Below are 27,612 nucleotides of genomic sequence, written 5' to 3'. Positions count from 1 at the left end.
CTAGAAAATTCTATTCAACTATTAGTTATCACTCATGTCAAACCTTGTGTAGCCTGTAAGCTCTTTGTCGAGGGGCTTATTTTCTAAATTGCCCAATGCGCCCACACCCAGGAGGCACTCAATAATGTGTGTTGAAATTATTTTGAAAACAAAAGCAAAATGACGAGGATTAACGTTGGGAGTAAGCATCCCCACCTCTCCTTTGCATCTTTAGGGCTGCGACAAGAGGAGGGCTGGAGGGCGCTTGCCCTGCCTTCTCCAATGGCAACGCGATGTGCTTCTGCTCTGCATAAATTCGGCTTCCTGCCTTTTCGGTAAAGGTAGGCGATCAATGATTTTATGCATATTCATATACAGATACGTATATAAACACATCACATACATCAAAAGTATTAATTCTTAATTAAGTGTGCTAAAATGAAATAGGTCTGGAATTTCATTCACAATAATCCAGACGGAGGAAGTAGGTGAGGGGTGCAGACGAAACAAGACTGACCACGACAGATGACTGCTAAAGCTAGGTGATGCGGCTTTTTTCCAAACATACTTTTGTGTATGTCTGAAACTTCCAACGATAAGTCTGTAAAGTTGCTAAATGAAAGATGAGCGTAAATAGTGCCTAGCACAGCACCTGGCACGTGGGTACTCGATAAATCTGGTGAGTCAAAGAAAAAATATGGAGCCAGTTCTAGCAGAGGGCACAGCATGAATTCATTACTAAAATTTTCCAAGTTAAATCCCAAATACAATTTAAATTCTATTATCTTTCAAGGACGAGCACACGAATATAATATTTACTGAGCACTTAACTATGTCCCAGGAACATTGCTAAGGCCCTTCGCATGTTATTTCATTTAATCCTTACAATAATTCTATGAGGTAGGGTTTTTTTTTAATCCCCATTTTACGAATGCAGTATCTAAGGCTCCAAGAGATACTAAATCACTTGCCTAAAACCATGTGACTAGTAAGGGGCAGAGCTAAGATTCAAATATAGATCTGATTTCAGAGCCCATATTCAACCAGTGTACAAAACTGTCTTTCCAGCACTTCATAAATCTATTCAATGCTATAAAACTTAAAAGGTTTTTAAAGACATTGATATCATAATGATATCATAAATCTCCCTAAACTTCCATTTGATGTAAGTAATGAAGATTGGAAGGTGCAACACATTCCAGAGAAAACAAAGAGGAAGAAAATACTAAGGGAATATTCAAGCAGGCAACGGCTTTGAATCTACACAGATGACAACACACTTACAACATACTTCTACTATAACTATGATGACTCTAGTTCTTGAAACACAAATTGAGTTATATGATTTGACAATATAAAAGTTTCCAAACTGTTAAAGACGAGCTCTTCCAAAGTTAGGCACAAAAGAGTCCTTTACACTGTCTTTTATGGTCACTGTAAGTAATTGTGGCACTTATCACTAAGCTATTTTTCAGTAAGTTCAGACTTATAAAAATTGAAAGAAACAATTCCCATACACCATTCACCCAAATGTTAACAACTTAACACATCTGCTTTATCATTCATTCTCCATTCATTCACATACTATTTTCTGAAGGGTTTAAGATGCAAACATGATGCCCCTTTATCTCTAAGTACTTCCACATGCCACCACTGTATTTTAATCAGTTGGTCACATATCTGTCACTAAATGATGTCTTCCCCCAACCCCCAAAACCCTGTTTTATTAATTCATCTTGCTCTACTAACGCCCAGTACAAGAGAAGTCACAGGAGACAGAAAGGTCACCCAAAAGTAAGTGATGCATTAAATACCATGCTTTATTTCAAGCCAAAGAAAAGAGATTACAAACAGCTCTTGAGTGCCCGTCCCACGCACAACATTCTGTATTGGGTAGTTTAACAAAAATAATAAGCCACAAGTTTCACCTACTTACGATGTCAAGAACCCAAACTGAGCTGAGGTTATGTTTGTGATCATGACAACAATCTACACATTCTTGCTGCAAACAGCTAACACTCAGCATCTATTCTACTGCTTTCTAGCTCATCACAGATGACTTTGCTCCATATAAATTATTAAAGAGAAAAGCTTTAACCTCTAAATGAAAAGGATTTTAGAAGAACCACAATACGTAATCACAGTTCCTTGTAGGTACTCAAACATTTACTGATGACAAGCTGTCATGTTCGAGTACTTCTACAATTCAGAAACTAGCAGCAGTTACACGCTAGACCTATATGCTATTGCTAATGTTTGACATTTTTAAAATATTGCTTTAAAAAAAAGGTAAATATACCTATCATCTAAACACATAGGCCAAAGTCGGGGGGAAACATGTAAGATGCAGGATTTAATTCTGGCTTTTCCTGTCCATGTTTAATGATAAATTCCTATTAAGACTAGGAGGGTACTACACCATTTTAAGTGCTCGACAACCACATGTGGCTTGTGGCTACCATACTGGGTGGTGCAAATACAGAACACGTCCACGGTCACGGTAAGTTCTACTAGGCAGCCTTGTTGAACCATTAGTTCTGTATCCCCTTGTAAAAAACCCTGCACCCGAGGTCCATGTCATTCAGCTAAACCACTGCTTCTCAAACTTTAACGTGCAAACGAACCACCTGGGATCTTGTTAAAGTGGTGATGGCTATTTAGTAGGTCAGTGGTGTGGCCTGAGATTAGGCATTTCTAACCAACTCCCAGATGTGACAATTTTGCTGGTACACTGACTATGCTACTTTCCTCCTTTCCGTCTTCCTAATGATTACCAACTCCCAGTCATTGTACCCATGCATCAGATTTTCTTTAGCACACAGCTTACAGCTCTTTTCTCCTTCCTAGCCCCTGCTGCATCCTGGGTGACTTCAACCACCCACAGGACAATCCAAGCAAGTTCCTTGACCTTCAATGGTGTCCTCCATTAACTACCCAATTCCTATAATCACACCCAGACACCTTTACAATCACCTAAAAATGGTTCTAACCTCTGAAATCACCATAAATCACACACACTTTGGGAACCACAAAATGACCGCTTTCCCAAGTACGTTCACTCTCATTGATCTTCAACTTTATCAGGACCCCCAGTCTATTAATTCCTTACTCTTTCTTTTTTTTTTCCCTGCCTTCACTTCCCTATCTTAGATTTTTGCCTTGCAAATATCCTAAACTCCCTTTTACCTTTACTTCTTTGTTGAACCCACCTGGCAAAATCCCAATTCTGAACTAACCAACTAACCCCCTACTCTGTGCTACACACAGGATCCTGAATTGCTGGAGGAAGTCACACAACCTGAGAGTATCGCTACATTAATTAATGGTTAACAACCCTCCATCCAGTCTGGAAACCTTACGTTTCTCTGGGCAAGTTTCCTCTCCTAGTCTTCACAACTATTCTTTGAAACTTTCTCCTCTCTCCCTCAATTTCCAACCCTCATGCCTCACCCTACATTCTCCTTCACAGAGAAAACAGACCAGTTAGGAACCACCCCTCCTCTTCCTTCTCTCCTATTACAATGAAAATGTTCTCCTATCACAGGGCAATTCTTCTGTTTGTGCGCTGAATCTCCCTCCTTCCTGGACCTCCCATCTCTTCTTGCCTATCAGATCCTTTCTCATAAGCATCTACATATCAACTAATCTGCTGCCCTCCAACATAAGGCCAATAAGGGAAAGAAGCCAGTCTGAAAAGGCTACATACGGTGCGATTCCCAGTATATGACACTCATGAAAAGGCAAAACTATGGAGACAGTAAAGAGATTCTCAAATTTAGTATTTCAAAGCACAGTTCATATTCCATCAAACTAATATGAACAGTCTGAATTATGGAGTATTTGTCATTTCAAGTATTAGCAAACTAGGTTATTGAGCCACCGATGGCAAATGATCAAGACGCTGCCACAGGTATCAATTCCTCTTTGCTGCACAAACTACCGTGCTACAATTCTCAAAGGTAGTCCCCGAAATACGATCCCATAAACCCCAACCGTAAATTGTAATTGTAAAGTAGAACACAGGTTTCCCATTAGAACAATGAAGTAATTGCAACTTCTGTTTCTGACAAAGCCCTCAATATCAAGTAAATTACAGCTAGATGAAAGTGATAAAAGCCAAGATTCAATAAACACAAGCTCTGAAATGCCTCTAAGTTGCAAAATTATGCTTCAAGTTCTACACAATGAGTATAAACACACCGTGTATACATCGATAATACAAGCGGTCCCAACGTGCTACAAAAGTATACACTGAACCCAAAATTCAAAACAATTGTATCGTGAATTTGAATTGTAGGAATCCCGCCAGTTACATTAAAAAAACGGTCATCTTGAAAAGTATTAATTTAGATCTTTCTCTAAGTTTCTTAAAGCAAAAAGATGGTCAAATTATTTTACTTTAGGGGCGCCTGGGTGGCACAGCGGTTAAGCGTCTGCCTTCGGCTCAGGGCGTGATCCCGGCATTATGGGATCGAGCCCCACGTCAGGCTCCTCCGCTATGAGCCTGCTTCTTCCTCTCCCACTCCCCCTGCTTGTGTTCCCTCTCTCACTGGCTGTCTCTATCTCTGTCAAATAAATAAAATAAAATCTTTTAAAAAAAAATTATTTTACTTTAAGCAGTCTGCAGTGACTTTCCTCTACCACTAGATGGTACTATCAGCTTCAGAAATCTAGGGAATAAAAGGGAAGCTGGCTCCATCAATCACTGCAGCCCCACTCAACTATCCTGTCCCAGTGTATCCTATACTTGTACTCATCAGAGCCGAACTTTCAACCCTTGGTTTACCATACACATCTGGTCCCTACAATCTTAAAGAGAATCAAACAGACTCTTAAAATCTGAAGTTATGATAGGTGGGCAAGCTTTCTCTTAACCTTGAACAAGGTTTGTCAATTGAATTCTAGAACTAAACGAAGAAAAAAAAAACAAGGAAAACACTGTAAAGGTTTCTCAGTTGCACTTTATCACCTCTAAAATGTTCTGTTCTTATTTTTTATCCAATCTGTTTACCTTAAAGACATTTTTTTCCCTGAAGATTATATATTTAACCAGCACTACACTAAAGTACTGGAACTAATCTAGAGTCCCAAAGTGGAGGATGTAGCCACGATCTAAAATATCTAAAGGGTCCCAAACTTTAATATGCTAACACTGATAATTAGGTAAATCTTGACACAGGAAACCACTTCCTAAATGAACAGGCTCCAAGCATTCTAATTCTAAGCAACACGTTCTCAGAGGCTAACAAAAACTAAAGATGTCTAATTTAAACGGAAAGACGGAACAATCTCAGATTAAATGTAAGCCTGTCTATATTGCTAGTGAAAGTAGCAAAACCATCTGTTTGCTAAGGTGTGAAGCAAGTCAGAATTCAATTTAAGAACCTTCCCATCCCTTTTAAAGACCAAGGACAACTGGCTAACTATATAGAAATACCCCTAACTTTGTTTTATATAAATTTAAGGAGAAACAAACTATAAAGTAATTTTAAAAGTTAACTATTTTAAAATTGATTACTTCTTATGAATATGTCTGTATTTTCAAAAAAGTACCATGTGAAAATTTAACAGGAAGCCTGGTGATCACAAAATGTACCAGTATCTCTAGTTCATCTGACGGTAGCAAGGATCCCAATTATTACCTTTACAATCTACTAACACATGAACACAGAAATCCAAAATCACTAGCATCGTTTTTTCCTAAAGATAAAATACATTCTCAACGTACTCCTTACAAGTACTTCAGGGGTAAAAATTTTCTCAAAAATCCACATCTTTTTCACTATGTACATTAGTTTATCCTAACACTTTTCTTAATTCTTTGAAATGTGTTCAATATTGAGATACATCTTACGGCAAAAATTAGTATAGCAGAATTCACTCAAATTTCTTCTGGATACTGAAAAGTGGCTGCATGACGTACCTTCAGAGTTATGTGCAGTTTTCTTGTGTTTTCGGCAATAAACCCTATAAAAAAATGAAGAAATCAAAAATTATCAAGTAAACAAACTAAACTCGTCTTTCAAATTAAGAAAATGAGCAGTACACTTCACCCCATTCACAAGCTGGATTCCAAAAATCTTATTAAACATCCTATGTGCCATTTCTCTAACCATTAAATTTCTTACCAAAGAAACCCTTTACAATGATGACGAAATGCTTTGAAATGGGAAAAACTTTTACAAAAGCCTAAAGAAAGAATGACTGCTAAAAAAAAAAAACTTAAAGAGAAGTTAAATAATTACATGTAAATTCCTTGTGAAGGTTTCTCTCGTATTTGAGCTTTGTCATGCAATGCACAGTGGTAGTGGTATGTCCTGTGACATGTTTTCACATCACAACCAATTGTTGCTCCAGGACAATGGCACAAAGAACACATCTACAGCAAAACAATAAAATAATTATTATTAGTGTGCAATTTTGCTAAGGCCGTGATGTCAGGTTAGAGGCATATCAATCTCTGTCAAGGAAAACAAATTGGTTATTGAAAAGTTTTGTAACTAATAATGCTATTTTTCTTGTTTTCTCACCCAGAAATAATTTGAATAAAATTCTACTAGGGGTATTTTCCCCCCAGATTAAACATTGACAAAATTAAAGGAATATTATTAATGTCTACTGTTTCACTGTGGTCAAGAGAAAATCTGAAATGCTGCAAATCAGGAATGTAAGTTGTATATAACCTAGACCTTTTCACAATCCAGACTTTCGAAATGGGTAACTACGGAAAATGTCTCGCAGCAGAAAAAATGTTTCCTTCACATTTCCACTTAATGAAAATCTTTGGAGAAAAAAAACCTCACATTCTACTGGGGAACTTGGTAAAATCAATTTCAAGTGAGGGAAAAAGAATAAAAAATTAAGTAGATTTTTAAATATCTCAAGCTCTAAAAAAATATTTTGTAATGTCAAGTTGATAGTGAAAATATGCTCATCTATTTTAATTTAATCTATGTTACTTACCTCTTGCATTATGAATTCAGGCAAACAGATAAAAGTACAGACTTTAAACATATTTTAATGTAATTTACCTTCTGACTTTATTAGATAACTCCTATTGTTTAACTAGCCCATGCTCTCAATTTAGGAAAAAGCTCTTTAAAAAAAGCACATAACAATGACTGTTAGTGGATTTGATTAACATAACGGTACTGAGTGGACTTTTAACAAGGCTACACTCCTAAGCTATAAATACCATGCCAAAATGAATTCACTGTAAGGTAAATCTTAAAAACTGTTTCTTGGTTGCTAGATACCTCATTCGGAACTGTTCTCATTCCTCTATTAATTTTAACATAAAGAACACTTACTATCCCAACTTTTAGATTACTTGGACCCTAAGCAATTTGGGTATACTGGGAAGCTAATCTAAATTCCAATAAAATTCCTTACACTTCTTTAAGCAAGTCAAACACTCAACCTCTCATTCAAACTGTCATTTAAAAAATAGTCCTGTCTGAGTCAGAAACATTCTCAATACAGGTACATCCCAGAAAACATGAGCGCCAGTGCCCATTATTAAAATACTAGAGAAATACGGGGCGCCTGCGTGGCGCAGCGGTTAAGCGTCTGCCTTCGGCTCAGGGCGTGATCCCAGCGTTCTGGGATCGAGTCCCACCTCAGGCTCCTCCGCTATGAGCCTGCTTCTTCCTCTCCCACTCCCCTGCTTGTGTTCCCTCTCTTGCTGGCTGTCTCTGTCTCTGTCAAATAAATAAATAAAATCTTTAAAAAAAATACTAGAGAAATACTCCATTTCCTTACATACAGAAACTTCAAAGTATTACTGTAAAAAGAAATACTGTGCCAAATAAGCAGGAAAAGCTGTTAAATACTTTTGGGTGGCTTATAAATTCTTGAGAAGGTACAGCATTTGTATACAGCTTAATTATGAAGTTTTCTCATTTTAGCAAATTCTTTCATCAAAAAACACACTTATTATAGAAATTCTGGAAAACACAAGGGCAAAAAGGAAATTAAAAAAAAATAACAACTCATGCTTACCAAGTGGAGATGCACTTACAGTATGTTACAATGTTTATGTGCAAGTATTTTTCTATGTAATTCTGTACATACTATTTTACAACCTGTTTTTTTTTATCGTAACAAGTCAAACATTACCCCACCTCATTAAGAAATCTACTGCAAGTAGTTCATCTTGAAATTTCATCAAAAATGGGTTTGCACAGGTACATTTTGAAAAAAAACTGTTGACTTCAATTAGCAAGCAAAAATGAAAGGCGGGGAGGAACTGTTAAAAATACTGTACTTGGCTCAACACTGGCAAAAATACAGTGAGATGGGCACTCTCATATCCTGCTGTAAATCACTATACTCTGGATAGCAGCTTGCCTTATTTATCAAAGAGCTTTTTTAAAGTTCTGATTTCCTGATCTGCTAACTTTACTTCTATTAATCTAGTCTAAAAAAAATGAGATTCAAATGATTTATATGCATATCACCTTCATTACAGAATTATTTACAATAGTCCAAAATGTAAAACCACTCATGGAAAACAACTGAAAAATTTTTATCTTTGAATTATAGCACACCCATATGTAGAAATACTCCATAGCCACTCTCCAAAGAAAACTTAATGGCATGGGAAGATTTTTATGTATAATACTAAATGAAGAATAAAGCAGGATACGAAACTATGTTAATTATGATCACAATTATGTTTGTAACATAAATTCTTTGAACAAGGGGGGGAAGTATATATAGCAAAATGCTGAGGGGCTGTCACTAGGTGGTTGGTTTTCTTTACAATTTCCTGTATTTTCTGATTTTTCTACAAAAAAAATATTTTGGGGGCAGTACACTAGCAAATGCTTTTAATACCCATCTACCAGTTTATTGAGAATAAGAAGGAAACCAAATGTCCAAAACAGATCAAAATTTGTCTTTGCTGGTTCTCAATTTAAATCTGCCCAAAGTATCACGGGTAAACTACAGCAATTTAGGACAGATAAAATTTTTAAGTGAGAAAAAGCTCATTCTCACTTTTGTCAGCTCCTCAAGGAAGAAAGGAAGAAGATATTCCAATAAAAATGGTTTCAAAGAGTGGAAAATTCTTTTTAAGGTTAGCAGTAGGAATTTTTCTCAATTAGAATTTACTGGATCTATTTTAAGCAGCATTCATATAAAAGCTGAAATACCCACTTGCATATAAAATTCTGGCAGGATGCTAACAAAATAGCAAAAAGTACCCATAATAAAACTAAATACGCAATTTAAATATGCTTGTATACCTATGAACACAAAATGGAAACATAACTGTTACCTTGAAGTCTACTACACTATACACCCCAACCCCTAAATAATTCTTTTATCCCTGAACTGCTGTGGGACTTAAGATACAATATTCATTTTGGCTCTTACCATTTTACTTCCTTGTATGGCTAATTATATTTATAAATGTATAGATTTTATCCATCAATTGTTTCTAGACTGAGTTTTTTGGAAGACTGACACTGTGCTTTGCAAAGTAGTGCTTGATAAATGTGTTGACTTTAAGCTTACTGTTACTGAAGATTTTAATATCCTCCGGTATATTTTTTCTAATTCGTGTTTCTAATACCTGCAGATTTAACATAATAATCTTCAAGCATGTCTACATACTTAAACAGTCTAATCTAGAATTTGGAAAGGTAAAACTGAGAAGAACAATCCAGTTGAAGGGGCACAGAATGAACAGAGGTGAGAATATTTGGGAGGAAAAGATTAGCCCTGTGGGAGACAAGGTTAAGAATCAAAAGAGAAAAAAAGAAAAATTAAAGAAGTTGGGAAACCAGATAGGTAGCTGGTATACTTTCCTTAAAAAAAAAAAAAAAGTTATGGGGGCGCCTGGGTGGCACAGCAGTTAAGCATCTGCCTTCGGCTCAGGGCGTGATCCCGGCGTTATGGGATCGGAGCCCCACATCAGGCTCCTCTGCTATGAGCCTGCTTCTTCCTCTCCCACTCCCCCTGCTTGTGTTCCCTCTCTCGCTGGCTGTCTCTCTCTCTGTTGAATAAATAAATAAAATCTTTAAAAAAAAAAGTTATGGAAAATAAAACAAAGATGCCTCTCTTGAAGAAAGCAGAGTCGTAGGAAAACGGGATCCCCAACACAGTAAGGCAGCAGTTGGCTGGACCCAGGTAATGTTATCCTGCATTTCTCTTTACATAAAACATTTGCCCTCAAATTTGTCACGTTCCCTCCTGGGCTCCTCACAGAAGGACTGTCAGCTGCCATTTCACATCAAGTTTGCACGACCCGTGACTCTTTCAAAGGTGGGAAAATGCAAGTTAACCTGACAGGAACATGGTGAACTAACAGTGGACCTCTTCCCCCTGTAAAAATGTCTGTCACACACAGCAAATATTCTGTGGAGGGCTAATTTCCTGCACCCAACAGAAATATAAATGTCAACTGTCAGCTTATCCTGTTCATACCCTGATTTCAAGTTCTTCAAGTAGAGGTGAAAATTTGTTGATAATGATTTTTCTTTTACTTTTCCTCCTCTCTTCAGTTTGCTACTTAGTAGACCTAGGAAGCCTCAAAACTCAGATCACCTCTTCTGAAATGGGGAGACTGGAAAAAAAGGCCCCATCCTCTCTTACAGATGTGTGCACGTCATCTTTATAGTATGGTTAGAAGCTATACTAACTTCAATTTTTTTTGCTAAAAGTTATATATATTTAGGATGTATGGCACAATATTTTAACATTAGCAAAATGCAACTTTGTACCGTTTAGCCAACATCTCCGCACCCTCCCTGCCTGTGGTAACCACCATTCTAAAATCTGTGAAGCCAGCCTATGTTAACGTTAAGCTGTACCCGACAAGCTGAGTCTCAAGGGGCTGACCCGCAGATTAAAGAGGAACTACGTCACACATGAGAGCGGACAAAGGGAACCGAAAGGACCGTGACTTAGCTAAAGTCCTGCGGGAGCCAGAGGCCGGCACATACCTGCTCCTCAGTCCACTGAACCAGGCCAGGGTGCAAAAGGAAGAAGTCCTAAGGAATAAAAGGAGAAATACTGCTTTCTCAGTAGAGAAGCTCAGGGAAAACTCAACCAAGGGCACAGACAGACACAAAGTAAAACTAGAATGAGATTCCCAACTTCTAGGACAGGCAGAAAGGGATGGCTTTTGGGGGGAAAGGCTGCAGTCTGATGGCTAGACAGAGTCATAGGGAACCAAGAGACAAAGGGCTTGCTAGGACTTAGCTCTGCCCAGCTTAACTGCTGTGTATGGACCATGCATATCAGTGACTGACCACCACTGTATAGATACAAATCCTCACAGCCAAACAGTTACTACTCTCAAGACATCTGCTCCAAGGAAAGGGCTATAAACCTATGAGAATGCAAAAGAGGTTCCAAAATGAGGCCATATTCTTGAGTCCGTAGGCAAAGAAAACATGCCAAAAGCACTCGAGTTGGGAACAGGGTACCTAGGATATCTGCACAGGAGAGACATGAGACAACCATAAAGTGAGGGCAGTTCACCTTACACTGGTGTCTGTTGTTTTCAATAACAGACAACACTACCTCCAGCAAAAACCAGGATGCAGGGCAAGGCGGCTGGGGTAAGTTTTCAGAGCTGCCTAAAAAATGCTCCTGAACTCCAGGTTCATTGCTTTATTTATAGGAATAGGAATACCTCAACTATCCAATACGGTTAGAAGGCTCAGAGTGACCTCTGAAGTATCTGGTTAAGTGACAGCTGTCTGATTTACCAGTTAAAAATTCCTAAAAAGAGAGGCGTCTGGGTGGCTCAGTCAGTCGAGCGACCAACTCTTGATCTCAGCCCAGGTCATGATCTCAGGGTCCTAGGACCGAGCCCCACATCAGGCTCCACACTCGGTGCAGAGTCTGCCTGAGATTCTCTCCCTCTCCCTCTGCCCCTCCTCCTGCTCTTGCTCACTCTCTGTCTCTACCTAAAAATAAATAAATAATTTTTTTTTAAATTCCTTCGGGGCACCTGGGTGGCTCAGGCAGTTAAGCGTCTGCCTTCAGATCAGGTCATGATCTCGGGGTCCTGGGATCGTGCCCCATGTCGGGCTCCCGACATGATCCAGGGGGAGTCTGCTCCTCCCTCTCCCTCTGTGCTCTCTCTCTCAAATAAATAAATAAAATCTTTTTTAAAATTCCTAAAAAGAATACCACTGCACAGTAGAGTGGAACAGGAACTCAGGGCTGTTTCCGGTTTATGCTAGAGCTACAATTAAAAAACAGTTCAGCATTTTGAAGAGGGTCTTATAAAAACACAAACTTCACAATATATTAATAACAATAAACTTTATATAATAATTGGTTCTAAATGGAAAGGTAGGCAGCAAAAATGACATCTGAAAGCCACCAAAGTTATCAGAAAAGAACACACCTGATAGGTTAGGACCTTAAATTCCAAGTGCTTCTAAAAAGCAGGGCCACTGAAAAGTACTTGTGTTTACTAGAGTAACAGACTAAATCTAAGCGGTTACTGAGCAAATCAGTTCAGAAATCTTTTCAGAACCGGAGGGCCATGAACTAAGTAAGCCTGTCAAGTTCTTACTTAACCTAGTCCCCTGACCTTGCTCTGAATATCACATACTCCATACTCATACTTCATGAGTCACCATTGATGAGCAATTTCAATGGTCTTATTGTAGCTTTTGAAGGGTTGTGTTTTTTTCATCTGAATACATTCAGAGTTTCTCTGAGCTCAGATCGATAGGTTCAGGCTGTTCTCAGGTGTAGGTCTTTCAGGCTGAGGGTACTCTGAACTCTAGACAGGCTGCCTGCTATCCTTATCAGTGAAGAACGTCAAATACACATCCACGCTCAAGTAAGTACCAAGACATCCCCACAAACCAGACATAGATTATTTTACATTACTAGTTTGGGTTCTCCTCCATTAGCGCAAATAAATGAGAACTAGTTATATAATGACATAAATTTACAGTATTCCCAATTCCCAATTCCAAGTTCCAAAAAGAAGTATTTAATGAAGGCAAAGGAAAAAAAATTAATTTATTCAGTAATAGTCAAAGACCTGATTTTCTCCATCATTGGACTTGAAGTTTCTTTTTCACCTTACATTCATTCTCCTTAATCACCTCCAAAGTAAAGCAAAATTCATTTTAATATAAATAACAGGTAAAATATTTGCACATATTAAAATTAATCTGCATGACATAATCTGAGTTCTATAAACAAAAACACACACATTTAGACGAATACACTCATGATGGATTTACACCTAGTTACACAGATGACAATGAGGCCAGTGAACAAATCTGCAGGAAGCATTTACCTGTTTTTCCACAAAAATACCCTATGGCAAGGGTCCTACAAGTCCAAACCGGCCCACCAGCCATTTCTGTAAATAAAGTTTTATTGGAATACAAACACCCTCATTTCATTGTGTATTGTCTGTGGCTGCAACTGAGACAATATTGCTGGCAAATCCTTAAATATTTATAATCTGGCCCTGGACACAAAGTTTGCCGACCCTTCTCCTAAGGCAATGGTCCATAACCAAGAGTGTTCATCGAAAATCATTTGGGGGTGTGAGGGCACCTGGGTGACTCAGCTGGTTAAGCATCTGCCCTTGGCTCAGGTCATGTCAGGGTTCTGCGCTCCCTGCTCAGCAGAGAGTCTGCTTCTCCCTCTCCCTCTGCCCGCCCCCCAACTGGTGCTCTATGTCTCACTCTCGCACTCTCTCTCAAATAAATAAATAAAATCTTTAAAAAATCATTTGGGAAACTTTTTCAAAAGATACACACCCACAATCCCCTGCCCACCCCCCTTCAGATTTCATAGTTGGTTAAGGACCACGGATCTAAGGATTTAGTAGCACCACTGATCGATCACCTGGTATCTTCTGCTTCTCTGTATGCAGTAACCAGTCGTAGCATTCTATGCACCGTAGGCACTCCAGTTTGCCCTTACTGAATGCTACATGAGCCATTCACTCTACTTTAAATAGCACTGGCATTTAATACTTACCTAATACTTTTGCCCACTTCCTCCTCCTTGAAACTCTTCCCCCTCTGACTTCTACGGCATCACTTTCCCACTGGAACACATTTTGAACGTCACTTTCTATGAAGCCTCCTGACTTCTCAAATAGAATTACTGAGGGTCCTCTACTCCAGTTCTCCTCTGGCATTCTCTACATACCCCTAAGGCTAAACTGTATGTATTCAAGGCGGCATCCACCCAAGGGTCTTGCCTTGTGCTTGGTACAAAGTAGGCACTAAATTAAGAAACTGATAAATGGACACAGAGATGAATTCTAGATTCTAGGGGGAGGGCTTGACAAATACCATGCCCAAGGAAATAACAAAAATAACAGCATACGGGGCCAGGGAATGTTGAAGAAACATGCAAACCCTCCGGGTGAGGCATACACAGCTCTCCACCATCCTAACAAATAACCAACTGGGTTTTTCCCACTAGATTTCTCTCCTTCCTTTTCAAACCGCTAGAGCTGCAAACCACACCAGAGCACTGATGAACCAAAAGGAGGAATTTTATGCTCTACCATTACTTCCCTGGCCAATTTACACCCAGCCCGTTATTAAGGTTTCACACTATTATCCAACTGAAGCTCTTCTCTCCTTCAAATCCAACAATTAATGAGTGCCCACCTATTTATTAGAACGCTACTGAGCACAAATGAAACATCAAGTACTGTGCTAAGTGTCTTCATGCATTATCCCCATAATCCTACGCTAGGCCAAGGGAAGAGTCTCTACCCTCCCAGAGACCAGAATATAGTGGGGAAGAAAGGCTTGCACACATGTAACAAATACGACGCATAGCATGTAAAACTCTATGACAGAGGTGAAGCTTGAGCTGACCTCAAAAAGAGAACTGAGAGGCAGCTAGGAAGCAGCTAGGATGAATAAGGTCAGTACGTGCACAGCAGTGGGAACAAACAGAGGATGTTTGGGAAGCCAAGAGGAGAGAGAATGACATCAAGAATGGAAAAGGTGGATTATGACTTCTGAAGGGCAGGCTGAGGCCTCTGGGTATGATTTTGTATACACAAAGGCATCAGTGAAGGTTCAAAGTCAGGGAAGTAGAGATCCAGTAATTAGCAGCAGTATGTTGGAAGGCTGGGAAGAAGAAGATTGGGTACAGGGTAGCATCACGAAAGAAAAGACAGCAGAGACATCCCAGAAGGAGAACCGATGTGACAGATGCATAAGAAGGAAGAGTTGAAGGTAAAGGATCAGAAAGAGAATCAGGGTTCAGGGCAGGGAAGATGATGAATAATGGTTTAGACAAGTTGAGTTTTAAGATGCCCTTGCAGGACATCTATGTACAGCAGACAAATATATTGCCATGATTATATTTCATTCTCTGCAGTGACTACTGTATATCCCTTTTCTCCTGAAAACTCCTGCTTTGCCTGTCCCCATCCCCTCCTATCCAAGGTGAAGTTCCTGCCTAAGGTTTAAAGACCCTGCCATTATCCCACCTTACTCAACTCGAATCCATTACTGCCAGTCTCAATGACCCATTCTGGTAGTTAACCTATTTCCTGGACTCATTCCCCCCTCCCTTTTTTTTTAACTTTACCATTTCTAGGAAGCAGTCTTACTTACCTAAATAGCAAAGCTCCTCCCACACAGAATGAAAAGGTGTATCTATAAACCGTCATATATGCCGATTCATGGCATTCCCAATATTTAGATCATAAACTCTCAAAATCAGATACCCCATTTCTCTAGGGTGCCAAGCATTCCACTGGAACCATGTAAAATTGGTCTTTCCATTTTTAGAGGCCACAAAAAATATCTTGAGGGTAGCAGAGAATCAGAATATTCTTATCTAGTACGTATATAAGATTCTTGCCCTACAAACTAACAATGCTGTTAATATCTATTAAAAGGAGTCTGATTATGTCCTAAATCCAGTAGTATTTCTATATTTGTTAAAAAACTACTAAGCTCTAATAATTATTTTTTAAACTCTGATTTGGGGTTGGGTAGCTTAAAAGGCAGTCCAGTGTAACTGGGGGGTGATTTAAAGTTCTAGCTGTGGAGCTCACTGGCCCTAAAGTCAAATGGCAGCTCTGCCACTTACTAGTAATAGGACCTTAGTCAGGTTACTTCTCTGGGCCTCAGCTTCCTCATCCCTAAAGGGAGAATTAATAGCTCCCACCTCACATTATGATTGTCAGGATTATAAAGAATCATGTATTTAAAGTACTTTGCCCACATATTAAGTGTTCAATAAATGTTAGCTATTTCTACCATTGGAAAAAAAAAACCAGGAAAAATGTTCAGAGGATTTCTTTATAGACATGTGAGTAAAATTTAGTTCGAAAGGGGAAAGTTTAGGAGTGACCTGAGGATACTCATCAAATATATGAAAGATTTTCCAGTTTTAATAAATGAAAAAACCCAAATACTTTCTTCAATGGAAGGAGAGAGACCTAGAATAAATGGCTTAAATTAAGTGAGATAATTAAATTATAAAGGATGAATTTCTCAATTCTGAAGAGTGTCATATAATTATGGTCATGATTCAAGTTGCTTGGGTAAAATCACAACCTCTGGATATATTTAAGAATAGCAGAGATGAAAATCTTATGTCGGATGGCTTGGCAGCAATCTTGCATAGGGGGTGAGGGAGGTGAACTAAATGGCCTTCTGAACTCCTGTTCTCAGAGTGATACATCGGACACAGTTACCAATCCCAACAGTAACTATCCCATGTAGATACTCTGAATGATTTCACCACCTCGCTTCATCCAGAAAGAGTATGTTCTTCAAATGTACTCCTCTCAAGTGTCGCCTTAAAGAAGATGAAAGTGGTGACGATGATTCATATAATTTTACTTGGAAATTTGCATTTCTTGGCTAGATGGCTGGAGAATTAAGAGTAGATGGTACAGATGTGGTGTCACCATATGGCTACAAAAGGAACTGGAAACCATTCTGGAAAAATATGTATCTGTCTTAAATGCAAAAACAAAGACTCAAATGATAACATCCTTAGTACTTTGGCAAATTCTTCCTGGTCCACCTTGGTGCCCAAAGGTAACGCAAAGGAGATGAATTTGCTCATACAGAATAGCTTTCCTCCCCCGATCTTCGTGACTGACATGAAAACCTTGGAAAACTGCCCATGGCAGTAAGAACACAGAAACCACATACCTGTACCTCCTGTTCTGTGACCTCCCACTCTCTCAAGACTCTGACCCGGTTGGTCACCTAAACACTTTCACTACAAGCCCCAGCCTCTTTTCTCTTTATTTTTCTTTGGGGCGAGTGAGCACCTATCTTAAGCCAACACCAGGTATAGGCTGGAACCTGACTTGGAAGCACCCAGGAACCAGCACTACTGGTCAACAGGTATTCATGACCTACTTTTCACCTAGAAATCAAAGTTAAATATATGAATGCTACTCTAGCCCTATCCCCTATGTAACTTATTTAAATTCTGACAGTTGGGAGAAGGAAAAGAGGCAAAACTATGTACCAGGCTCAAGAGTTCTTTCCTTTTAACCCTATCACTTACTACTAGATGCCCACAGCCTCAAAACAGCTTTGTAAACACCTCTCCTAAGGTAACTCTTTCTTTTATGGAACGTTTTAGCCACGGAGCATCGCTGTTTAGTAAGCAGTGATACAGCATTATCAGTTTATTGGCGAAAAGACAAGTTAACGACCTGTCTAAAGTTATGCAATGTGTCAGCGGCAGAGTTATTTAAAAAAAACAAACAAAAAAACAAGCCTCCTCACTTTCTCAGCCCAGCATGCTTTTCATTAGCCTACAATGACATTAGCAGCACATTATTATTTCTAAACAATAACTACAATGGTAGCTACCATTTATCAAGTCCTAACCACGTGCTAGGCACCATGCTAAGTCCTGTACAGTGTCTCTTTTAATTCTCACAGTATCTCTGTGAGACAAGTCCTGTCACTATCTCCTTTTAGCGGGTGAGGAAACCATGGCGCCGAGAAGGAGATAACTTGCGCGGGGCCATCCAGCTAGTCAGTGACAGAGCTAGGATTCACATCCAAGTCTGCTACTTACTACAGCTTGTGGTCTTAACCTCCAATGTTCTTCCACTCCCTAGATCAAGGGACAATTCAATTCTTTATAACTCACTACACTTGGGAAAAAATTAACTCCCTACACCATACCATTAAAAATTAATCAAAACTATTTATATTAGTGAAGCCTGTACAAAGTTCTGATGCTCTCCTCACAAACAAGTCCAAGGAAACGAAATCTCCACTGGATTTAGCAACGCTGCCGCATGTACACGGCCGCTTCCTGTAAAACTAGGCCCTGCATTTGTTAATAATAAGCAACATTAGAAACCAAAGCTGCTCCCGTTCTGACCAGAGCAGCCACACAAGTGACAAAACTGCTAACAAGTCAGGATGTAGCAGCATTTTCCAGGCATAGTCACAATGCCAAGGACTAAATAACAGGGTAATAAGGTTTACAGTACAACCACTTTCAGGTAAATAGTATTCTTTCTTTACATCTGAATTTGTTTTTAAGGACTAGGAAATAAAAACATACTGCTCTGGTTCTCGAAAATCAGCAAGCCATAAAAACATGAAGAAATCTGAAACCACCAAATAAAAATCACACTAAAAAAACTAAGCATTCTATTACTACTACAGTTTTGGGGGTGGGGGAAGATAAATACTTTCAGGTAAGGTCTCACTACCACAAAAACTGTCTGACCTCTGAAGGCCCATTTGTGCCAATACTGATTCTAGGGTTTTAGACTATTTATCCTAAAGCAAGTCTCAAATCCTTGAACTGCTTCATATTGCTTTTTTTTTTTCTAACACTGCAAGACTGATAATTTCTAAAAAACAGATTATTCCTGATCATTGAAATGAGAGTTCCTAGTTCTGCTCACCAGATTGTTTGTGAAATAGGAGATTATCCAGTGCCTAAGAACACAGATATACGTTCTGCCAAACCCATCTTTAAAATAATGGAGCACTTAATAGTAAAGCTACTGAAGGCACATTGGCAGATAAAATTTCAACAGAGGGTTCAAAGGAGAAAAATAATAACCAAATGAAGAGAAGTTGTTTCAATGTAAACCACAACGGATCATAAATACCAACTGAAATGTTACTTTTCCAAAAGAGCAACATAGAGTATCCTGCCAACCTGGTTACTGGGAGAAGACAATTACAGGATCATTCAGTGTAGCAGAGCTTCAGACAAACAGTAAGATCCATCAAAAGTGATACTAAGTTATAAATGCTGTGTTATATAGCTGAACCACAGTAAAATACAGCAAGTGCTAACATTTTCCCGTCATCTTCACTTATGATGACCACAATCACTTTACGAAGATGAAAAGACAACTGAATTATGAAAATTCACTTGAATGAAGACTTCAACACATGATATATTCAAATTAAGCAAGTTGCTTGTTTTCTGAGTCAACACAGCCTCCAAGAAGATTTTGATTCTTTTTGAAAAGGAAAAAAAAAATTGAATAATATAAATATTGATTCACTCCTTTTTTGTTGAGTGGTAAATAAGTTAAGCCCAACCTTGGAATTTCTGGTTCGGGGGGAAAAAAAAGACTGCAATTTAAAATCATAATGTTAATAATGCAATATACTGTAAACTAAGCAATTTCCTCCTTAATGAGCTTAAAATAAGTTTTATTCTCAAGAGGCAGAAATACCAACTTACCAGCTTCGTGCCTCTTTTAATTTCCTTTTGGACATCTTCAATAGAAAATCCACCAAGACTTTCGTTATCAGAGTGTGATGATACCAAAGCAGATGAAAAGAGCTATAAATTACATTTAAAAAAAATTAAGGTTCACATTTAAAGAAATTGCAGTGAAACAGTGAATAAGATGTTAACTTTACAAGGAAATTTTCTAGTAAAAATGGCATAGCATTAGGGAGAAACCATCTTTTTAAAAAATTTAACTGAGTTTTTTTGTATTCAGGAGTATTCACTGCCGGGATTCTCATGGTTTCAGGTGTCTCGGTTGCCGGCCTGTACTTACCATGCACTTATGGTGTGCTGCCACCTTCTGGTTTTCAGATATTAGTAACTGTCCACATTCCTTGTCTCTATTTGACTTACAAAAGCCACATTTGCGCTGTCTTGTAGGCCCTTTTTTCTGTTCAACTGAGCTTGACATGATTTTTAAATTGCTTTTAGAATGCCACTTTAAGCCTCAAGAAATGCTACAGAGAATAAGAAGGGCAACAAAATGGTTAATTTCACTTTAATACCCGTTTGCACAGTCATGTAAGTTGTTTAATATTTAACCTAAGTTTTAACGTATGCATTTTTAAATGGCTATTTAGTATAGACAAATTAATATTAAAACCTACAATGCCTCTGTAATGAAAAAAATGAACATATGCATAAAGACAAGGTAATAAAATAATACAGGAAAATCAAACTGCTCCCAAATTGGGGGATATGTGAAATAATTAAAACGATTTCTGTGTGGATCGATAAAAAATGTACAATGTGTGATACTAAAACAACCATCTGCTGACATAATTAATATAAAATATTTTTCATGTACAGCTAGATGCCTCTTCAAGGAGACCAAGAATTACGTATCTAAGAGCAGAGTAGAAACTTCTAAGAGAAGGACACAATATCCAGAATGAACAGAATTCTAAAATCGCACAATTCCTTAAAGTTCACATATTGATAAACCAACAAAAGGCAAATGAATGCACTTAACCGTGACTCTGGAACACCTATTTTCAAAATCTGCATTATTTTTAACTTTTTAAAAAAATCATGTATACATCTTTAACAAATTTTTGCTATTGTATTCCTTTTTAGAGTAAAGAAAAAATTAAGCTTGTAACAGTCTATTCAAAAAAGCATACTTTAGGAACCAATTATTTATTTTAAAAAACTATATTATCTGACTCTGAGGCTTACTCCAGGAGCCTGCTTATCAAATTAAAGTTACAAACTGACAGTGGGGTCCTAAATGTAGGAACTTCCACATTAAATTAGCAATATTGTATAAAAGGAGGGAAAATTTCTCTGAATGACCCTTAAATCTAGCCAAATTATAATTAAAGGTAGCAGAGTCAAACAAAAAAAGGGAAGAAAAGCTCTAACACAGAAGGTTTCAGATTTAGATCATCAATCTCAACATGGATTCTTAAGAATCTAAACAAGTATAAAATCAGTGGTGTGACTTATGTTGTTTTCCCAAACAACCAAACTAAGCAGCTGACGATCCAGCTTGCTACAACACACATCACAATCAATAATTAATCTACAGTTTTTGTCTTAAAATTTACTGAAATTCTTCCTATTTTTCTACATACTTGAATATTTTCATAATCCTGTATTGAAAACTGGACGCACTAACACTACATTGTATCATTCTGAGAAGCACTTACTCGCCAGCAAGAACAGTAGCAGCTGGATGCCAGCAAGGTGGTAGCTGCAAACCATTCAGGGTTTTAAGATATAAAAACGCAGACACGGAATTAAAATTAAAGGTGAAGCCACAAAGAAACAGGTCTTTTTATCAATTTATACCTAGGATTGTTTTTGTTTTGTTTTGTTTTCTTAAAAAACAAAACTTCAAAGGCCTTGGCAGTCTCTCCGTTGATGGGTTTAACAAACTCTTAATGCTATCTACAATTTTAAATACCTCAGTCTTCCAAATGGCATCGGATACTTTACAACAGTACCGCATTCATAGCACTGGCTATAAACCATGAAACTGATTGAAAACAGGCAGCAAATACTTTTAGGATTAAAGAAAAAAGGACATAACAGAGAAACAAAAGAAACAAAAGGGGAAGTGTGTTTGCATTTGTACAGGCAAATATGTGTTCAGTTGCTTTATCAAGAATATAGCTGCCAAAATCTTTAGAATTAACCATGCAAAACATCAAAATTCACAAATAGCACCAAAATTTTCTATGTGAGTTCTAAATTAGCTTTCTTTACTACTATGCAATGAATAGTAGACACTCTGAAACCACTGTAATGTATTCAGCATTTCTCCCGGTCATCCTTGGCCAGTTCAAAGGATGGCACATTATGAATCTTATGTGTACAGACATCTTTAATGTGTAATTTCTGTACAATCCTAGCATACGCTATAAAACCGGTTTAAGATTTTTAAAAAGTCCCCGAGTAGAAAAGCACTTTTTATTCTTGAAATTAATTCTGAAAATGGTGTCCCTCAAATTCTACCCATACTGAATTCTGCCTCTTTGAATTTATAAACAGGTACATTTCTCCTCTTAATTTTGAGAATTTCCTTTTCCAGATATCAAAGACCCAAAAATCCTAGAGAGAAAAAAGTGCGCTTTATTTTGCATTCAAAAATACTCTAGTGTCTTAATCAGTTTAAATTGGTAAAGTGAACAGAAACACAAAAAAAGTGCACCAAACCAATTAAAAACTTTCCCCAATGTACAATGACTAAATGGATTTTTCCACTAAAATTCAAATAATGCATCTGTGCATATCTTGCTAATTTTTTACAGCCTCCTAGTAAAACATGAAGTGGGGAACATCATGGAAACAATGACTCCTAACAAAAATGTCTTTATCATAAAAATACAGATTTTTATCTAATACTGTCTCATTTGTGGTCTCTAGTTAGGGAGAATAAGGGCATCCAAGGACCAATATTAAGGGATTCATAATGATCCACACAGCTATATGGCCTTTTAATTTCAGTCTAAAATGTTTTTCAGCGCATGCAGAGATCAAACTTTGATGCTTTCGCCCAACAATGAAATCTTTTCCTTAAAAGAAACAAAACAGTATGGATAATGTCATAAAGCAGAAATAAAAAAGCAAAGGTATCAGCGTGAAAAACATCATTTAAATGTCTGGCAAAATATAAAAGCTCAATTAGTTAGGCTGAAGCAATCAATGCATTCCTGATTTTACAAGATGCTGTAAAGCACCAAGGTAGAAATAACCTGAAACATCAAGGAGAGCATTCAAGAACCAAGTGGAGAGCTCATTCAATGTCTGGTATCTGAAAGACCATTTTCACAGAAAAACAAAACAAAACAAAAACTGCAGTTCCGGAAGATCAAACAATTCCGCACGCAATCAAGCTGAAATATACAGTTCAGAATATATAAACGTGATCCCCAAGGAAGCAGTATTTCTGTCAGGAAAGTTACAGCGGAGAGAAATAAACGAATAAGAGATGAACCGGAAGGGCACCTGAATTTGGTTGCACGATATTATTACATTCTTCGCACTGCTTTTTGCGGTTATTCAAAAGGAAACTGAAGGAATTTTCCAGTTGTTTCAAACCCAAGGGTAAGAAAGAATTTGAACTGTATGAATAAGACGTGATATTACGTAGTAAGCCGATGAAAAGAAAAGGTTTTTCAAAAATAAAGGATTTTTCAACTTCCACGCAGGATATCGAAACGAACAAATTTCAAAAGAATGCCGTGCTGTTCGTCCATATAATAAAGGATGGTACACATAACGTACCGGATCCTCTCCCCGTTATTTATTCCTCACTACACACTAGACTCCAAGACCTCCCTCTAATCAAGCGCTAGATAAACTCGCAAAACTATCTTCCTCTAAAACACTTTAGCAGGTCCTTTCGGTCGGCAAGTCAGGGTCCCCTAATCGTCCTTTTCCAATCCTCCCGAATCCAGGAAGATATCCCACCACTTTCTTTAACCCTCCTTCCCCAGGAGTTCGCCCTCAGTCTTCGTTTCAGATCTCAGTTTCGCCCCTAATTCCCCCCACCCCAGAGTTTTTCCTCATTCCGTAAAGCTAACCCTCTTGCCATCCTAACCATTCTTCCTCTTACGCTTCACAAACTGGGAGTCTCCCTCCTTCCCAAATATGTCCTAAGCGATGGCAAAGACTAAAAATTCCCAGTATTTTTTCTTCCCTAAATGCTGCGCCCCCTCCCCCGAAGTCTAGGTTTAAGCCTAACCTCTCCCTTAGCTCCTCCAAAGCACTTTTCTCAGCAGCCTCTTTGCCAAGCGCCTTCAACGAGCGGCGCTTCTGGGGTCCCTGACAATAAAGCGAGACCACCAAGAGTCCCCCTTAACAACGGGCAGGGGCGGCGGCCTGGCCACCGCCATCCTCCTTGTCTTCTCCCGCCGGGCAGAGAATGGGGGGCCCCAAGCTACCGTGGGGACTCACCGGCGGGGCCCAGAGGCGAACGGCAGCGGAGAAGCGCCAATGAGGGGAAAGAGAAAGAAGTCGGTGTCGGTTCTCCGGCAGCGCCTGGGAGCGGGGCTCTGTCGCCGGAGGTTGTTTCCTTTCATTCGAGGAGAGACGGGCTCGCGGAGCGCCCTTACGTCGCCCCCCTCGCACGCAACGACTCAACAGAGCGTTAATACGTCTCGAGCGCGCCGCAGGCCTGGATTGGCTGCACGGCCGGGCAACTGAAGCCGCAGAGCCACGGAGCATGTGCGGAGGCCACCCCCAGAACGGATCGGGGAGGCAAGCTCCGCCTCCTGCTCGCGCGCGTACCTTCTATTCTCCGCTCCGCCGCTCCGCCAAGTGTTTGGGGGCAGGATCCGGGGAGATAGAGAAAGAGATTCAAAGATATTGCTGTGGGTCGGGCGGAGAAGGGGCAGGGTTGGGACTAGAAACCACTGGACAGGGCCCTGGGTAGCCAGTTTTCAACAGTGATTCAAGTGGGTAGGCCTGATCCCTTGCACTTGTTCACTGAGGCCTTTTCACATCCATTATTTCATTGTACTCTCGTGGCATCCCTTTGAGGTCCTCCGTTCTCTCATTTTACTGCCAGGAAAGACTGAGAAGCTCGTAGTGGAGTCGATCGGCCTGGATTTCAATCCTCGAGCAAATCATTTTCATCTCTGTACCTGGAAATTTTTTTTTATCTTTAAGATGGGGATTAAAAATAGGATCTCACGGGTTTATTGTGAAGAAGAAATGAGATAATGCAGGTTAAGCGTGTATAAGCGTCCCTGGCATATAACAGGCCCTCTATAAACGCGGAGATTATCATAATCAGAAAAAGATACGTGATTTTCTTTGTAACTCAACACAGGTAAATGCGACAGCTAACCGAGCGCTTTCCTCTTTGATGCATGGAGCCTGACTGCTTGGGTTTGAATCCCAGCTCCCCGACTTTTAGCTCTGTGACCTTGAGCACGTTGCAATACCTCTCAATCCCTCAGTTCCAGCACGTCTAAAATGGAGATCACAATAATATCCGTCTCATAGAGCTGTTAAAAGAAATGAGTTAATACATGTAAATCACATAGAATAATACTTGGGCACATAGTATGCCCTATGTAAGGGTCGGCTTTTGTTATTTTCTTCTACGCTCACAGACTAAAAGACAGTGGCTTTAAAAAGAAAAAAAACAAGCCCTAACAAACAAATGAAAATGTAAAGATGCCCTCTATGTAGCTATTTTTCCTGTAAAAGGTTGGGGGGGGGGCGTGGTGGATTTCCATTGTTGCGATCCAATGCTGTTACTACTTTGTTTCATCATTCTTTTTATTCTTCCCTGCAGTATCAACCTTAAATTGTAACCCTGAAGGAAACAGTGACCATGTTCATGTAACATTGTATCCCATATAAACATGTATCAAATAAGGTTGGACAAAGCAGTCGTTTAGCTGCACGGGACCCTTAGCCCTTTTACTCAGGCCCTCTACAGTGAAAGGGAGAGGCTGGCAGTTCACATAAGATCCAGAATGTGTGTTCCAAACATTAACAGTATTTGAAAACAGGTCCCCCAGCATTATTTTCACCAGCTTTACACATCTATTGGTGTCAGAATGAGACTGATGATTGTGAAAGTGACAAAATGTACTGCCTGTGCAGTATGTCCTTGCTATCTTTTATTCATTCTCTCATCTATACACTCATTTCAAAGATTTGATTCAATAAATATCTGCAAAACTACTAAGTTCCAAACACAAAAGAGACACAGATCAACTCAATCCCTAACCTCAAGCTCATGGTCTAAAAAGGGAGACAAAGAAGCAAACAAATACAGTATGGTGTGATAATGCTATAGAAAGGTGTGTGCCTGGTACAGCCATCCTCCACCTATTACGTACAAAGCGCTATGTGAAAGTAAAACACACCAGTGAATAAGACACAGCCTTTGCCCTCAACTATTTACAGTCTAACAAGGAAAAAACAAATAGCTATGATAGGACATGGTCTGCAGCACATGCCTTAAGAGGTGGAAAGGAAGTGCTGGGAATGTTTCAGAGAGGAAGAGCTCAGCAACCCTACTGAATTTCAGGCCCCAGGTCTGCTGGCCAGTTTCCATTAGCATGACTGATAGATGCAGCCTGTTACTTCAAGGGCTACAGAAAGGAGTCAGATTGTGATAACATGCTATTAACAATGCCTGAGGATAGAGCTCAGGATGGCTTCATCTCTTACTGGTCCACCGGCACACTCCCACCGACGCTCTTCCAGTCCTTCTTCAGGCTCTAGATCACCCTTTCCGTACCCCATTCTCAGCAAAGGCCTTAACTTCTGACTTACTTAGAGTTGGGCCATCTGAGCTAAGTGACTTCAAGATGCAGAAAGAATTGTCCTTCCAGCTTTTTAAAGCTAAGGCTGTGGTTTTAATCACGTCTCTTCCACGCTGTAGACGAACTGCTTCTCTACTTATTCCCTGCTCTTGTTTGCCTTCAAACACGTAGGATTCCTCTGCCTTCATTCCCAGACTGTGTTCTCCACCTCCGATTCCTTCCCAATCACACATTTCAGCAGGCACACATATTCTCTTATGCCAGGTACTATGGCAGACGCTGGAGATTTGAAAAGAAACAAGAAACAGCTCCTGCCTTCAAGGAAATCTCAGTCTAATGAGGATGAAAAACCGGTATTTCTAACAAGGAAGAAAAACCGAATTTCAGTACAAGAGACGAAATGTTAGAACGGAATTACATACCACAAAGATTGATGGGCTCTGTCCAGTGCAGCAGGAAATACATCCTTGGGGAGGAAATGTTTTGAGTTGGATCTTGAAGGACAGGTCCAGGCCCAGAAAAATCTGGATTCTGTCTTCACGACTTTTCTCTATCTTCATTCTTGACATCTCTGTGACATTTGACACTTTGGGCAGTTTACTTATTCTTAAACTTTCACCTTCTTTGGCTTTTAATGGCGACTCTTGACTCTGGCTCTCTGGCTGCTCTTTCAGTCTGTTCGTGGAAGGTTTCCCTTCTTCTTGCCTTAGAATGCAGACTTCTCCCTAGTCAAAGTCTTAGACCTGCTGCGGGTCTATTGTGATTCCAGCCCAGCAAGTCTCAAAATTTGGAAGTGAGAATTACCTGGGGAGCTTGTGAAAAATGCAAAATTTTTTGGCACCACGCCCCCGCCCCACCCCACCCCGGGGATGCTGTAGTGGGTTCAGGGAAACACCTTCTTAAACTGCCCAGATATTCTGATGCAGATCTGTTGAGGACCACACATTAAGAAACTGCCTTCCATTCTCTTTTGTAGAATTGAAACAGTCTCTTGACTTTACCCTGTAAACAACCGCTTAGCAACTTCATCCGCTCTGCTTAGATCGGTCCTGTCCTTGAGCTCAATCACTAAGTCCAGTACAAGCAAATTCATCCTACACAGCAACTAAAAAGTAATTCCTTTTCCCATCTTCAGTGTTTCTGTGTAAGATACCTCTAGTCTTTCTGCTCCTGCCTAAAA

The 27,612-nt window shown here is 39.3% G+C and overlaps 1 protein-coding gene across 3 annotated transcripts in view; it reads right to left on the bottom strand.

Moving 5' to 3' along the window:
- Positions 1-24,240, bottom strand: part of PHF6 (PHD finger protein 6) — a 45,248-nt gene extending 21,008 nt beyond the window's left edge. For 2 of the 3 annotated variants that reach the window (XM_034649914.1, XM_019799183.2), the window contains exons 1-5: positions 24,103-24,240; positions 19,973-20,156; positions 19,648-19,749; positions 6,225-6,358; positions 5,903-5,946 (exon numbers count right to left, since the gene is read on the bottom strand). In XM_034649914.1, coding sequence (XP_034505805.1) covers positions 5,903-5,946; positions 6,225-6,358; positions 19,648-19,749; positions 19,973-20,110 — 418 coding nt within the window. In that variant the 5' untranslated portion in view covers positions 20,111-20,156; positions 24,103-24,240. The remainder of the gene's footprint in view (positions 1-5,902; positions 5,947-6,224; positions 6,359-19,647; positions 19,750-19,972; positions 20,157-24,102) is intronic. The other variant, XM_034649915.1, reaches the window with a different exon arrangement.
- Between the last annotated feature and the right edge of the window lie 3,372 nt (positions 24,241-27,612).

This window comes from Ailuropoda melanoleuca, chromosome X (genome assembly GCF_002007445.2).
Source record: "Ailuropoda melanoleuca isolate Jingjing chromosome X, ASM200744v2, whole genome shotgun sequence".
NCBI classification, from domain to species: domain Eukaryota; kingdom Metazoa; phylum Chordata; class Mammalia; order Carnivora; family Ursidae; genus Ailuropoda; species Ailuropoda melanoleuca.
Note: the sequence above shows the minus strand (reverse complement) of the source record. Positions and strands in the feature narration are given on the sequence as shown.